At 42.5% G+C, this 16,832-nt stretch overlaps 1 protein-coding gene across 1 annotated transcript in view; it reads left to right on the top strand.

The window, feature by feature from the left end:
• Positions 1 to 16,832, top strand: part of b4galnt4a (beta-1,4-N-acetyl-galactosaminyl transferase 4a) — a 124,881-nt gene that overhangs the window by 105,740 nt on the left and 2,309 nt on the right. Inside the window, exons 9-19 of the mRNA XM_046394793.1 lie at positions 8,421 to 8,487; positions 10,401 to 10,565; positions 10,860 to 10,969; positions 11,624 to 11,724; positions 11,990 to 12,063; positions 12,171 to 13,707; positions 14,189 to 14,568; positions 15,060 to 15,213; positions 15,302 to 15,374; positions 16,089 to 16,242; positions 16,536 to 16,662. Of these exons, the coding sequence (XP_046250749.1) occupies positions 8,421 to 8,487; positions 10,401 to 10,565; positions 10,860 to 10,969; positions 11,624 to 11,724; positions 11,990 to 12,063; positions 12,171 to 13,707; positions 14,189 to 14,568; positions 15,060 to 15,213; positions 15,302 to 15,374; positions 16,089 to 16,242; positions 16,536 to 16,662 (2,942 nt within the window). The remainder of the gene's footprint in view (positions 1 to 8,420; positions 8,488 to 10,400; positions 10,566 to 10,859; positions 10,970 to 11,623; positions 11,725 to 11,989; positions 12,064 to 12,170; positions 13,708 to 14,188; positions 14,569 to 15,059; positions 15,214 to 15,301; positions 15,375 to 16,088; positions 16,243 to 16,535; positions 16,663 to 16,832) is intronic.

Below are 16,832 nucleotides of genomic sequence, written 5' to 3'. Positions count from 1 at the left end.
ATGTGGTGGAGTGAGGGAAATGGTTGGCCATTAAACACAGTGATTGAGAGGAAGGGAGAGAAGAGGGAGGGAGAGAATGAAGAGAAGAAAGTCACGCCTTAATTAGTAATGGCAACTTTATGGAGAGCCAGGGGTGTGGGATTTAAGTGTAGGATTTTAATGGCCTGTTTTATCACTCCTGCCAGGCCAAGCGTCAAACTGCCCACCAATTAATACACACACCCATGTACGCACACAATCACACTCTCACTCTCACTCACACCCGATCCACCCCCAAAAGGCCCAACCATACCCAGATGCACACACGCGGGCCCCCCAACATCTGCCTTCCCTCCACAGTATAAATCAGTCATGGTCCATACGACCTGGAGTCAGCTGCTAAAGTACATTGTGTGTGTTATTAAACTTTGGAAATAAATGCAGCTTTCATTCAGTTTCTTTGCCACCTCGACAGACACTGGGTTGACTGTGATTCAACAGCTCTCAGACATCAAGTTGTTTTCCTTTCATTATGTCCTCCTTACTTTTTCCCCTCTTCTTCTTCTCATGGTCGTTGCTTTTTGTCATTACTATGCACACATTTGCTTTTGTCTTCTCACAAATTATTTTCATTTTCATTTTGAAATGCATTTTAAGATGCCATATTACACTCCATTTCATATTTGCTGCCCTTGTTTTTCTCTACATAATCTATATACAAGATGTCGCCTTCTGCCTCATTGCTCAGGTCACCATATGGCCTTTTTTTTTCATCAGATGACATTTCAGTTTGCTGTTTGTCTTTCTGCACCTTCGTGAAAATGGGTCATGTATGGAAACAACTGGAACACCAGCATTAAACCTAAACCAACAATAGTTCTTAATGGCGTGGGATGTTTTCACTGCAATGTTTTTTTTCTCATCCTCTAGAGGGCAACATCAGTGCCGGTCGATTCGACTCTAATAAGTACTGGGGGATCATCCAGGCTCGCCGGCTGCATGAGGGTGATGAAAAGTGCATGGACATAAATTCTCAACTAGAATCGCTTCTCACAATCAAAGAAGATCTTGCCATAGGACTATTTATTATTCTCATTCATGTTATTCTGGTTCATAAAAAACACTGGGAGAACATTTGCACATTTCAACCCCACAGGGATTAAAAGCTGTTAGCAGAGCTGATGTTCGTATCTCTCTGTCTGCCTGTCATGCCAGTGTTTTCTCTTGTCATCATGCAGATTTGATCAGACACTTCCCAAAGAGCATCGTCCCACACATGACATACCACTTTAACGTTAAAAAGAGAAGCTATGTAGTGTCCTGTCAGCCGCGCTCATTGCATTACTGTATCTCTTATTCTGTTTTGCCAAGTGCCCCTCTATGCCACTGAATTTTGCAGAGACACTGCTTGTTATCATGAGGAAGTGTAATCTTTGGCTTAACTCAGTTTTAATAGCTTTGAGCTTGTGGCTGTGCTGTTTTTCAGCGTGTTGTATGCCTGGTGAGAAATGACACCTCATATCACCCAGACTTTTTCCTGGTGTAGAATTTCCTGATTATTGTCATGTCCATTGAGCTTTTAAATTCATATGCCATTCAGTAAGTTTTCAAGCAGCTCAAGTTTAAAGGGTGGATCATGCGAGCAGACTGGTGTGAACATGTTCAGGTCATGCTGAATGTGTCAGATAAAATTCAGCTAATGTATTTTCTCATTGCATGTTTTTTATCCGTCTTTGGCTTCTTTCTTCTAACATAGTAAATGAAAATTTACACATTCAGTCGGGTCAGTGCTGTAATGCCCATCAAGTCCAAAACCATCGATTTTGTTGTGTCTGTTTTATCTGTATTTGTATTCAGATCAGGCCTGTTAGTCCTGCATTATCTCTTTCACAGTAAATATTGTGTTGACTATAGTACCTGCACGTCTTTTTCAGCTTCAGTTTTGTTCACACAAGCAAACACATGAGACCTTAAGAAGTGCGCAAAGACATAATGTGACTTGATTTGAATCTAGTGAGAGGGTTAGTGTGACTAACTGGCTTCGCCTCAGAGCACACAGGGCATCGCTGTAGACGCACTGACTACGACGCGCCAGTAATTGCTATGGATATTGGACTCATTTGTCTTTCTGAAATGTCTGGTCTGAGAGACTTTGGCTTATGTATAATTCAGCATAGAAATCAAACACCTCGTCTCTCTATCCACCTCCTCATCTGTCTTTGAATATTGTTCCTTCATCCCCATTCAAGACATGATATGGCGCGAAAAACAAGCCACTGTTTTCATGTCACTTTGTGACAGGGAATGGAGAGTGGCATTTATTCTCTAGCACGTAAGTGTTTAGTTCTATTGAGTTGTCAATTGAAATAAGAGCACAGTCAGTCAGGAGCTTTATGGCCTTGTTTCCACACTTTTTGGTTAGCTTTTTTTTTTTTGTTTTGTTTTTTAAGGTTAGGTGGTACTGGGCTCTTTTTTCCTGTCTCCCTGCTTGTCAGATTTCACTGTGTGGAGTTTCTGTAACAGTATCAGCAAGGCACCAAAATACCAGCAGTCTTTGGTGTCTTCTGTGCTCTGTTGGAGAGGTATGTGTCTGGAGCCTGTCAGGAATCTCTCCTTGATGCTCTGATGCTGGCCGCTGTCAGTTACCAGCAGCGCAGCACCACAATTTCACATTATACCAAATTGAGAATTTTGTCTTTTGCCTTAACAAAGCTGTCCTGACTTCACTTGCATTCCAGCTGTAAATGAAGCCTTTTCTTATCATCTTTTGTCAGCTTACGCATTTTATCCCTTTTCTTGAAAAGCAAATGTATTGTTCTTTAAGATCACCACTGGAGTTTGACCAGTTTGATTCGGATCACATTAAATCAATGATTAGTAAAGGGATATGCAACCTTTTTGAACTATACTGATGTATACATACATACAATGCTAACCTATGCCTTTAATGGCGTCGTTCTTAATGTTACTGCATTGTAGACAGAACCAGCTGCCCAACAGTAACAGCTATCACGCTTCTGGAGGGAGTCAAATAACATGACAGAGGTGTCGATATTCTCACCTTACTCTCGACAAGAAAACGTAAAAGTGTATTTCTTAAAGTAAGAAACCAAAAGAGGAGACTTTAAAGCTCTGGGTCAGATTAATTCAATTCAATTCAATTTATTTATGTAGCACCAAATCAGAGCAACAGTTGTCTCTCGACACTTTGCAATTAGAGCAAATCTAGACCGAACTCTTTAGTTAGATTTTTTGAGAAACCCAACAAAACGCCCATGAGCAAGCACTTGGCGACAGTGGCGAGGAAAAACTTGCTTTTAGAAGGCAGAAACCTCAGAGCAGAAACCCGGCTCGGTGTGGGCGGCCATCTGCCTTGACTGGCTGGGTTGTGGAGGGATACGGGTAGAGATGCATAACAACAGCCATAACAACAGAGTATTGGAGTAGTAATAGGAATGCAGAAATATAACAGGTGATTACATAAAAGATATTTAGCAGCTGCTTGTTGGTGGTCATAGTAACTGTTGTTATATATAGTATGTTGCCTAGAAGGACTCCTCTGTACATGAGAATAGAACAAAAAGTGCCACTTGCCCCTAAAACTGACCAAATTAGATGACAAAAAGACAGACACGACAGGTTATGAGTTAGCTTGTTAGCTGTAAGCCATTTTTGCACTATAACTACAGGACATAATTCTTGGCTTGTTAGCAACATGTCGTCAATGAAGACAGTTTCTAGAGCTATGGCGACAGACAAAGAGAGACAGGAGATAGAGAGCACTTGTGCTGTGTTCTGCCTTTCATTCAAACCCACAATGAGTGATCACCACCTGAATGGTAGAAGAAGGAAAGTTTATTAACTGCCCTGGCATTAGTGATGGTGTAATTTTCCCTCACCTCAGTAACAACCTCCATTTTATATGTGCCCTGTACTGTTTTGTACCTTGGCTGTGAGACAGTTGCCTCAGAACTCAGTGGACTTACTGTTAACTTTCTAACTGCTTCATTCACAGATTTCAACAGTACATATTGCCATATGTGTCAAAATCTGCAAGGCTCTCAACTGGAAGCTCCAAATCCTTTTAGGGATTTGTGAGATTTTTTTTTTTTATTGGTATGCTGGGCTACCAAAGTTCAATTCAGACACACCACAGTCATTTTCTTTCACTGTTTTAAGGGATAATGTTGCTGTCTATTTTTCTTAATGCCCATAAATCCCACCAACAGACCAGAAATAACAATGAATTATTCTGTATCTCAATACTGTCTTCGTCCATGTCTCTGAGCCCCATTCAACCCTGGAGAAGACATTTTTGAATCTTTTTAAGTCACAAATATATTGTTTTGTTTTCGAGTAATGTCCTAAAACAGCTGAACACTGTTGTTTTTAGTAAGCATTACTAAAACAGGAATAAACAGTGAATTTGGTGAGGATGGTTTTCGGCTGTGAATTGACACAAATCCACTCACAATACAGGAACCTTCACAGTATGAAGGAATACGTGCAACAGTGTGGCTCGTTAGTGTCTTTTTGAAAGTTGGAGGTTGATATGAGACAGGCTACACAAGCTGTCCCTGTTAGCAGGATAAATTTATTGTCCACTTTGGTCTTTTCACTGGATTTTTTTTTTTTTTTACAATAAGAAAAATACAGAATCATTAAATCAAATGGCCTTCAATCTTTCATTGTACCCAACATTAGTAAAGTGGCTCATAATTGATTATTGCTTAATAACTATCATAAAATCAGTGTGACTGCTGAGAGCGTGCAGCTCTATATGGCAGTGTAAGCTTATTCAGCCTTTCCCGTTGAAAGTAATGTCATGTATAAAATAAAAACTGTGCAATCCCGTCCTGTCATCAGGCTTGTTAACATCTGTTTTGCTCTGCTGTGCGTTCTGCCACTGACCAGTATAACACAGAGAGAGAGAGATAAAAAAGGAGGCAGCAAGCATCTCTGTCCTCTATCGAACAAATGGACAAGGACAACAGCTGGATGGCCTTTGTCCATTTCAAGCTCCCTGATTCAAAGAAACACCCTTCCTCCTCTCTGTTCCTGTGGTATTCATTAATGATTTACGTGGAGATACTGATAGTAGATCTTGGATGGTGAAAAGCATCACATATTATGGAATATGGAATTCCTTAAAAATTTCAGGGCTGTGGGAACACAAAGTGGAAGTGTTTACTTTCTGTTAATCTTATTGGACCTCAAATCTGAATTGATTTTTACGTAAACTGGGAAAGGTCAAATAGTTTCATTATGTCGCTGCCTTATAAGTGTCACACTAACAAAACAACTTCATATCCATAGTGCCTTAGGCTCTGGAGCAGCTGATTGAATTGAAGGAAACAAACATAACAGCAGTCAGCGGTCAGCTCTCTCGGAAGCAATAAACTCCTAATCACTGAGGGATAAAAAATAACCTGTGCCTGATGGAACCAGAGGCAAACTACCTGTGTGTGTGTGTGTGTGTGTGTGCGTGTGTGTTTAAGCTAAAATGAAAGTGCTATATGTGTCACCCCAGCAGACATCTAACCACACACTCTTGAATTGGGAACAAAACCCGCCGCTGGCCAGCTTTATGAAAACAGCATCATAACTTCGTATTCACTGCTTGGTCCAGATGTGATGAAACGTGATGAAACAACACTGCCGGCTGTCCGGTGCCATTTTGTTTCTGTGATTGTTACTTTTTATTATTTCCCGTTGGATATTGATTTTCTTTCCTCTCTGTTGAACTTGTGGTGCTAGCAAGAAGGCCTCAGCTTCTTCCTGCCGCTCCCTGTCAACGCTATTTCACAGAAGATGCACCGGTACACACAGAATACACGCCCCACATTCACGCACACACACTACACACATGTTCACATGCAAACATGCATCTAAATATCCAGCACCATTGCTGGAGAAATTCATAAGAGAATCTATGGGGAGAAATTTCCACAGATCTGTAAAATCAGCCACACAGGTATACATGCCCTATTTCAAAGGTGTTTATGTATTAAACTTGATGTGACGGCAAGTGTTGAGCACCACTGAGTCTTGTGATGACAGACCTTGTTGTGATACTCTCCCTGCATGCACAGATGCAGCTGAAACACAACACAAACCACAAGTCAAAGTGTCGACTGTCACTGGCTCTCATTTCAAATTTAATGCTTTGCTCGCAACTGTGACACACAAAGCTGAGCCGTTTATAGTTGCATTTCAAAGCAGAAAACAGAGGATAATAGATAATATGCTATAATATAGAGCCATGCTATTTTCCCCCAACAATCCAGTGAACCAATCACGATCCTGTCTGCATCCACCCATGTCTCATTCCAGAAAAAAAGCTAGCAAGTGAGCTCAAAGCAGTGTTCAAATACAATCCTGATTCCAAAAATGTTGGTACAAAATAGATAAAGAGATAAATAATGCCGGAAATATATATAATATATAACATAAACATAAATATATAATAAGTAAATGATGCAGAATGTGATCATTTGTTGATTTCCTCTTTATATACATACACTCATATACTCAACTGAAAACAGTACAAAAACAGCATATTTACTTTTAATATCATCAAATCCATTGCTTTTGGTAAATTTGTGCTTATTCTACAACTGGTTTCAAACAAGTTGGAACAGGAGCATCAAAAGACTGGGAAAGTTGTGTACTGCTTAAAGAAAAAATCTGTTTGGAAAGTTCCACAGGTAAACAGGTTCATTGGTAACAGGTGATAGAATCATGATTGGGTATAAAAGGAGCATCCTCCAAAGGCTCAGTCGTTTACAGGCAGGCGTGGGCCAAGGTGCACCATTTTGTGAAACACAGGATTGCATGAAGGATAACACTACCTGGGCTCAGGAACACTTTGTAAAACCATTGTTGTTTGCAAATGAATGTATTCTGTGTTTATTTACATTATAGAATCGGGGTTGTAAAATCTTTTATGGTTGAAGTTTTGCAGTTAGCAGCGTACTTTGACCTATGGGAGTCAAGGCTCTTCAAGCCTTTTTCAGAGTTCATCCTGACATGTCACTGTAGGTGTAGATAATAAAATTAATGATGGCACAATCCCATTTAGCTGCCTCAGTTTAAGGGTCCAGGCATTGTGCAGTGGCTTACAGGGACACTCACATACAATGGAGACATTGTTAACATTGTCAGCAGCCCTTGCTTTTTCTGCTATGACAATTCAAAACGGCTGCTGTGAAAATGGCCAGCTGTCAGTCAGCCACTGTTGCTTTCTCTCCCCTCACTTCTGTTATCCGTTGCACCTGTTTGGTTACATTTCATTTCAGCAACAATGAAGCACATCTTCAACTCATTCATGCATCACTGACACTACTGATGCTGTATGAGGACATTGTTTCATTTGTTGAACTTATATAGTTTGGTATACTTTGGTAAAAGTAAACCTCTTAAGTTACAGCTCACATGCGGTCTTCACTTTTTTGTCCTTTCTTGAGTCAGGCTGTGACAGCCTGCCGACTTAACCTTGAGGACAATCACCCTAAAATAATGACATAGTGCTGAAGCCTTGGGTGGCCTGCTGAGCTGCTTCCTGCTGCTTCTCAGCGTGATGTCGCACAGTGTCCTTGTTTATTGTTCTTTTGTACCTGCACTTTTTTCTGTGTGTGTTCTTTTGTGTAAACGTGCCAGCGTGGGTGTGGAGGAGACACATACAATATAGATATATAAAACAATGCTGGATTGGGCTTTCACATATCAGTTATTGGTGTTACAAGCAGGGCTACACAGATGACAAAATGTGGATTGCAACAGAATCCAAAGCAGTAAATGTGTGTGTATGTGTGTGTTTGTTGTGCATACACATGTAGAGGAATTTGCATGAGTCTGAGGAGGATGTTTATATTTGTATTCTCAACCCGAGGGTTAGAAAATGACCTGTCTCCTGTGATTACATCCTGGGTAACCTGAAGTGACGTGGTAATTGTGAAATCTATTTAAAAGAATTGTAGAATTCTCTCTCTCTTTATTCCTCTCTCCAGGCTTGTCTCTGTTTTCGGGTCATTAGCAGATCTTCCTGTTTTCACCTACCCATCACTGTCTTCCTTCGGCTTTGTTCTTGCCCTGCTCACGGTCTATCTTCTCAGGGTTTTCCTTTCTGTTTTTTCTTTTTGTTTTCTCTTGTACACTGATTTCACCCTTGATTCTTTGCCCCTTGCGGCTTCACATTTTTTGTGCTCCATTCATGTGCCACACTTTCCCTGTTTCCCATTCTCTTTCTGGTTACATGTGTTTATACAAAACCACAGCATCAGATCGATCCTGTCATGTTGCAAAGATCAATAAGAAAGAGTGTCACATTTTAGCCAGCGTACTGTGATGGACGATCTCTACTCACCTTCCATTTTCCACATATTGCTGTTCAGTTTTCTCCCCTCACTCACATCCTTCTTTCTCTTGCTGTCTGCTCACAGTGGCGTCCATTTCTTCCTGGTCTGAAATACGAAGTGATAGACTCAGCCTACATCTCCCTGTACACAGGTAAGAGCTGATCTGCCCCTCAGATGCAACGCATGGAAAGTCTCTTCTGTTGTTTTGGAAATAAAACAAATTTTATGTGGACTTAAAAAATCGATGTTAAAATTTTCTGATGTTTGTGGCTAAGATCCACATGGGACTCTTCAGTGATAGAAAAATATTTCTTTCTCTCTTCTATTTATAGTCTTTATTTAGCAGACAGGTTGCCAAATGGAAAGAGGAAATGATGCTATAAAAAAACAATTTGATTAGTCTAGTCTGGTATCGATCAGTAGTTTAATGTCACAGAATCAGCCTTTTTTGAACCAAGATGTGCTTCTCTCTTGTCCTTCAAACAAACACATTCTTTTGTGTATGTTGTCTACTGAAAGCTTAAAATGGACATTTTGCCTCATGTTATATTAATTGTTTCCTCATAAGAGAGTTGCAGATTAACACATTGAGGGCATTGCATATCTTCTCCATGTGGGGGGAAAACAGAAGATACGGAATCTAATAAAAATCAGTGCTTGTTTTCTCTATTGGCATCTCTCATAGCAGCGGTGAGCACACTAGCTCCTGAGTAGACATCTAACCTCTGTAGCTCTAAGAATAGCAATGCGTCACGGCATTGTTAACAAGGGAAAATGCCACGTGCACAGAGAATGATGTGTGGAGTTGTCCTTTTGGGCAAAGCTGCAGGTTTGCTGGGCGCCACGTGCCTTCTTGTTTATGACCAGCTACGACAGGGAAGAAGGAGGCCTTGTACAGCATGTAAGGTCACTTGCAGTGTCCTCATCTGTCTCCATCCACCCATCTATCCCTACTCCTCCCTTGATGTCATGCTCTCAGCAATTAATTTTGACATGAGAGATCCCAAGAAGTGATCCTGAACTAACTTTATCAGCTCATATTCAATAGAAGAGTGCATTTGTTCTATTATCTCTGTAAGCACTTTATAATTAAAAAGATATCTTGCAGATTTTTAGAGGTTGTTGAATATTTCAGGAAATGGGATCCCATCATAACCCTGCTGACCTTTGTGTTAATTAAACGTTTACAAATTAAGTGATCTTTTATGTTGTTATTTCAGTTTTCAGGGCTGTTCGCTATACTTCCAAAATAATCTCTCATGGTGTGATAATACTCAAAAATTGGTCGAAATCCACAAAGAAGTCCAACCCAGGTGGTAGCTGTTAGTGAATTTACATAATCACACGCAAACATTAACCCTGACGTTTTACTACAGAGACCAGGAAATTCAAATAACCACCTGAATATGGTCTCAATAGCTTTGCCATACAGAAAGAATGCTATATTTTTATTTAAAAGCCCACTACATCAAAAGCAAAAGAAGGAGAGTTCAATTGTTTTCTTTGTTTGTGTGCTTGCTTTGAGGATTTCAGGGTGTCTTGGCAAAGCGTGTGTGTAGTGATCAACAGATGTCTTATTGTTAAGAGAATGTGTCTAAAAAAAGGCTTTCTTTGTGCAGCCTGTGCACACAAAGACGCACACATTGAATGTGCAAACTCCACCCTCTGGAGGATAAAAATGATGCTGACCACCCTGTTAATTATAAAGCATTTCTCCCATCAGGCACTGGCTCCTGACATGCCATTAATCACACATGCTCTCTCCTCCCTCCCTGCTATCGATTGGTGTAATTATGACTCGCCTCTGTTTTTGTTTTCTTCCAGCTTTTTTCTGATCCTCCTACTTCAGCTTTCATTTCTGCTCTCCTCCACTTCCTCTTCTTTATCTGTTACCTTCCTGTCTTTCCCTCTTTTTGTCAATTTTCTGTCAAATCACTTTTTCATGGCAGTATTTTCCTTCCAGCGGCCAACTTCAAATATGTTAGTGGTTATGATAATTAAAATAATGAATCTTTCCTGCATCATCTCAGCTTGATGTAATGCCTCTGTGTGTGTCTTTTTTAGACGAGTCCAATCTGAAGATGAACAGTGTGGATCACATCCCCCAGACCTTGGCCAGTCACATCCGTCTCCCAGAGGAGTCTCAGGCCCAGGGCCTCAAGGGAGGCCGCACTGTGCAGCATGGGGCAGATATGCTGAAGCCAGACCCCAGGGACACCTTTTATAGCAGTAAATCTGCCAGTCGTCATTTCAGACTGTCTCCTTGTTTCTGTCCTCATCCTGGTTTTCTGTCCTGTCATCTTCATTGACTGACTGACTGTCTGGATCACGGCCTCTCTAGCTCTCACTCTAGTTGATATGTCATTTCATCTGGCTGGCTGTGTTTCATTTTTTGATCATCTCCCTGCTTTCTGACATTTGTTGGCACCAGAATTACAATTACAATTACAATTACATATACGTATTTGTTTGTACCTGACCTCACATATTTACCTCCCTTCTTTCTTTCTCCTCTCTCCTCAGCTCCTATGATTGACCCCTCTCGACTGGAAAACGTTCTTCCGGCCTGTCTCTATTCTCCAACCTATGTAGTGAAAGATTTTCCTATTGCCAGATACCAGGGCCTGCAGTTTGTAAGTCACCTTTCAGTCACATTCCCTCTGGGTCACTAAAAGAACTGCGTCACAGGATGCGTGATGATAGTTTTGTGCGTGAGAGAAAATTGAGTTCTTACAAAAATTAGACCTATGGGATCATCAGGAGTGCATCCAATTGTGGCAGGGGTCTTTTAACCTGGTAAGAAAGAAGCCCCATACAGAGTCAGCATAATATACAGTTCAACTGGGCTGAAAACATAATAGGAAAAAGCTAAGTTAATGCTGCTTCGTACATTAACGCTGCATCTCTCACTTAAAACAAATACCAGAGGTAGATGGCAGGTAGTGTTGAGCGCTGCTCCCCCCCTTAGGACAACACAAGTTACTGCAGCAGAGACAAGCAATGAGCTGAATATGAGAATGAGAATCAGGTTGATTGTAAAGTAGGTTTTCAAATACAGCTTAATTTCATATATAGAAGCATAAATAGAAAATAGAAAATTGCCAGTAAAACAATAAAAACAATATGTAAAATATGGCTCAAACACTGCAGAATAAAATTGAATTTACAGACCAAACAAAGCAGCCGTCTGAGCCATCTTGATGTAAAAACACATCAAATCTATTTGGGTTTGGCAAAAATCACCATTAGAAAACACTGCATTTGATTGACCTTGAACTTTTCTTCAGGTCTATCTATCCTTTGTCTACCCCAATGACTTCACGCGTCTCACCCACATGGAGCGAGAGAACAAGTGTTTCTACAGAGAGTCCCCCATCTACTTGGAGAAGTAAGGACGTTATTGCTTTTATCTCTCAGAGAGCTAAGGGAACATTTGTCTCTGTCTTGTATATTATGAGCGAGTACATTGATTATGCAGAATAATTGTTCAAGTGTGAATGTGATGGCAGTGATTCATGCGACCTCTCACCAAGAGATTAAGTTTATTAGGCTGCAAGGCACACTGAAATTTCACCTTCTGTTAATACATGTGGTTGTGTGTGTGTGTGTGTGTGTGCGTGCGTGCTTGTTTCTGCGTGTGTGTTGCCTGCCAGGTTTGGTTTCTACAAATATATGAAGATGGATGAGGAAGAAGATGACAGACCGTTCTTCTTCCCCAACCCAGATGGTAACTAATCATGAACAAACACACACTCACCCATGCATGTACGCTCACACATATTTACACACATGTACACACACTCTTTCAACTTTATGTCACCTTCACATCCCCAGATTTCCTGGAGGAAGAGGAGGTGGTAGATACAGAGGACGAGGCAGAGATTGTTGGCACACAGCCACCCAAGAAGCCTTCTCATCCCAGTCAGACCAGCCACACGTACAACCCCTCCGCCCAGCACTCAAAGCCTGGGCCCACACCAGCTGCCAGGGAAGAGGAGGAGGAGGAGGAGGAGGACCCTGATGAAGGGGAGGGAGGAGCAGTCAACAGTATCATACGGCGCAGGGAAAGGAGACACTTTCCTCACGGAGATGGACAGATTACTAGGGATCTGGACAGAGACTGGGGAAGAGATCGTGCAAGAGGAAACACGAGACAAGACACCAGGAAGGGACTTGAAGATCTCCAACCCAGGGTGCTTCATGCAGACATGGAGAATGCAGTCAAGGGTCGCTCCCTGTCTTGGATTCATACTGGTCCTGCAGAGATGGGCCCTGACAGGAAAGGGGGGGAAACAGGTGGTGGTAGAGAAAGAGGGGAAGGAGAGAAGGAAGCTGAAATGCCACCTAAACTGAGCAAGTCTTCCCTCCTCTTCCCCCAAAAGTCCTCCTTCTCTGCCCTTGCCAGCCGAGCCAAACAGATCCTGAGCAACTCCGCCCACAGTAACAACCTCCAACTGAATAACAACAAGCTTGCTGGAAACAAGAAGGAGAAGAGGGAGGAGAATAAGGTCTACATCACAAGGCCTCGACCTGCCAAGGAACGAGAGAGGGAGAGGGAGAGGGAGCAGCGACGAGAGAGGAGGGAGGAAAGGACATCTCACCACCCTAGAGAGGTGTTCCCGGGGGTCTTTCTGTACCAAACTGGCAAGACCACAAGGCTGGTTCACCTGGGTGTCAAAGGACATGCTGGGGGAGGCATAACAGGAGGCAAAAATTTTGTCAGTGCCCCTCAGCTCTGGCCCAATCCCCCCACAAAAGAAGGTAGGACATCTACTCATAATGGAAGCATCAACATACAGGATGAAAGTGCACGGAAGTCTGCAGCTGGGCCAAAACAACCAGAGAAGAACAAGAGGAAAGGTGAGCATTTAAAGGCTACACCTGCTGACCTTCTCACCAAAGTAGACCCGTTAACCCCACTGTCCCATCATCATGATCCCCCTCCACCTCCAGCTACCCTGCCAAGGTTAAATTCCACAGAAAACACACTCCAAGGTAAATCACAGGTCACCTCTTACCTCAGGACTTCAGAGATCACAGAGTCCCAGCAGCAGCCAGACCCCAACCATGCAGAACTCGAACAGGATACAAACCGTTCTAATCCTGACCCTGACCCCGATCCCGAGCCAGAACCAGAGGAGGGCGAGATGTCAGACTACAGCTACGAAGAGGTTGAGGCAAGGCCAGGTTGGGCAGAGGAGAGTATCAACTGGCAGAGGACCTTCTCAGTCAATCCAATGGACTTTGAGCTGCTGCGCTCTGACTGGAATGACCTGCGCTGCAATGTGTCTGGCAACCTCCAGCTGGCAGAGAGTGAGGTGGTGGACGTGCTGGCACAGTACATGGAGAAACTCAACGAACGCAACGGAGGGTAAGAATAGAGAGGAGAGAGTGAGAATGATGTGAGACTAAAAAAGAGCTTATGTTTCCCAGCAACTTTGTAAGTTCAGTTGTGCTTTCTTATGCTAACCATTATGTAAAACAAGAAGTAATTTCACTCAGAACACATTGGTCATGCCCTAGTGCTTTGACTTCGTGGTAGCAGTCCTCTATGTCCTGATTACCATTTTCTGCAGCAGTGCTTACAGGCCTTGATGTTCTTTGTGTAAAATAGTTTGGCCATTAACTGTTCTCTCTTTTTATTTGCCTTCTACATCGCACCATTCTGACTTCACAGCGCCACAAATGAGTGGCCACATATTTAAAGTGGTCTGTTTTCAGTCTAACAATAGCTGATTCAGAGAATGATTTAAGAAATAGTGTTTTTTTTTTATTATATGCACCATCTCCCTTTTAGTCATATTATAGTTCAGAACGTGTTTTCTTAAGCTTTTATTCTGCCCCTGCCCCAGAATCTACACACTGCTGCGAATCATCAACGTTGAGAAGCGACGCGACTCAGCAAGGGGGAACCGTTACCTGGTGGAACTGGAACTAATGGAGAGAGGCCGCAGCGTGGTCCGTCTGTCAGAATACATTTACCTGCTGCTTCACCGCAGCCGGCAAGGAGAGGAAAGTCTGGAGAACACTGACTCTGCCCCAGCCTCGGCACCGGCCTCTGCACCCTCCGCTGCCATGTCCAACCTCGCCACCTCACCGCACCTTCCCTCCGTCAGGTCCCCCACCAGGCCCGGAGCAACCCCCTGGAGTACCGCTTACGCTAAGCCTCTGCTCTGCCAGCCCGTCATGCTGCAGTGGAGGAAAGATGTCATGGTGCACTTTGTGGTGCCTGGTCAGTGAAATATGGGATGTCATTTAATTTTAAAAGCTAATTGTTGTTTGTAAAGACCAACCTGCAGTGCCACCTGGTTTATTTTCAGTCATATTTACTGATGCTGCTGTACTGTATGACTGTACTCCAAAAGCTACCCACTCAAACTAGCTGTCCATCAGTAGTAGCTGCCACCAGCGTCATTTAGCTATTTACCACAGTGACAGTGAATATTTATGTAGCTAAATGTGCCTCAGATCTCAGTGTGAAAGCTGGTTATTTATATATAGTCATTCCTAGTTTCCCAACAGTTTTCCCCCATTAATATGTAAAAGCTTCATTTTTTCCACCAAGAGGGAGCCTTTGTAACTGGTGCCTGGTGACGCAATACCAGTCTGTTCTATGCAGCAAATACATCATGAAAGGAAAAGTTCAGAAGAACAATTTCTTTGTTTTGTTCTTGTTTTGCGAACTTGTTGTCTAATTTTCCTTTTGTTCTTAATGTCTATCAGTGAAAAACCAGGCTCGCTGGGTACAGCAGTTTATCTCAGACATGGAAAACCTTCATCACCAGACAAAGGATGACAATTTCAGCATCATCATTGTCGACTTTGAGAGTGAAGACATGGATGTGGAGCAGGCACTTAGAGAGAGCAGTGTGCCAAGGTGTGTGTATGTGACACAAACAGCCATGTAATTTGACTTAATTTAAAGGTTCCCAAGTGATGAGTGTGTATATTTTTTCTTTCATCAGATATGAGTATCTAAGGAGAGAGGGCAACTTTGAGCGCTCAGCAGGACTGCAGATCGGAGTGGACACTATTGAGGTCAGAGAAACCAACACACAGAGACAGGACAAAAACATGTGAGCTGGCAGTAAAAAGCCACTTACAGAAGGTCAGCTGCTCACATTGACCACATGACCTTTAGTGGCTGATGGACAGAGAGAAAGAACACTCATGCATAATGGATACATCTCTGGCCAGTCTGGGCTGTGGATCTCGCCCTTATCTCCGAGCCTCCTTGTGCTTCCTCTCCCCTGCAGAGCCCAGCTGTGGGCGATGGAGGAATTGTTTAGACAGTTAGCTGCAGTTCCTCTGTCATATGTGTGCCATAGCTGTCACATCCATTCCCTTTCACAGGTTATTTGTGTGCCTGTGCCCTTACGTCATTCTCTGGCTCTCTTTATCACACATACATGTACACCCACCCACAGGGGGCGTGGAGCGGCTGGAGATTTGGACAGACGTTGATCCGTCAGTTGAGTGTCAGTGCTGTCACAGTGGGATGACAGGGCTGTCACTCATGCCTAAATGACCTGTAGGCTCTGGAAGAGAAGTCTCTGAGGCTGAGCCCAGTCTTCTCTGATTTAATTTTAAAATCCCATATTGGGTGAATGTGAACATCTGCTGGCACACACTCAAATTTTTGCCAGCTTGTATACAGACCCATTCATACACGCGTTTCTTTCTCTTCATAGCAAAGTTTTTTTTACATGAATGATTATGACCGTGTGTGTATGTTTGTGCTCTCTCTTGCAGGATAGTCACAGCATTGTGTTCCTGTGTGATCTGCATATCCACTTCCCTCTCAACATCTTGGAAAGCATCAGGAAGCACTGTGTGGAGGGACGCCTCGCGTTTGCTCCCATTGTCATGAGACTCGGCTGTGGCAGTTCGCCACATGAGCCTGACGGTAACATATAGTCATGCTGACACGCTTCTGTGCTCATACAGGAGTAGTCACACTCACATATTACCCTGCTTTTACCCTGCAAAGTTTTTACTTTGACTCATCATTCAAACTCATTCCCCAGTTATAGACAGCTGTTTTGAATTCCTAAAACAGGTTTTCACTTTACATGGATAATAAACACAGTTGCATCAGAAGCACATATTTCTACTGTATTAGCATCAAACTTTACTTTCATTGTTAGCACTGTTGATGCAATGGTGTGCAATGGGAATAATTTCTCCTTTTTTCCATAGGTTACTGGGAGGTAAATGGCTTCGGTCTGTTTGGAATCTATAAGTCTGATTTTGATAAGATTGGAGGCATGAACACAGAGGAATTCAAAGACCGCTGGGGTGGGGAGGATTGGGAGCTGCTGGACAGGTAACAAGTCAACACAATAACCTTGCACTGCATACCAGTAGAAGGTTACAAGTTTAGTTTTTTTTTGTTGAGACTTTGTCAGATATATATATAATATATATAATATTGTTGTGTAGTATTCTTTCCTAAATAAAGAGGATGTTGCTTCCCTTGTAACCCAGCATTATGAA

This window comes from Scatophagus argus, chromosome 7 (genome assembly GCF_020382885.2).
Source record: "Scatophagus argus isolate fScaArg1 chromosome 7, fScaArg1.pri, whole genome shotgun sequence".
Classification (NCBI taxonomy): Eukaryota; Metazoa; Chordata; class Actinopteri; family Scatophagidae; genus Scatophagus; species Scatophagus argus.
This window is presented reverse-complemented; position numbering and strand designations above follow the sequence as displayed.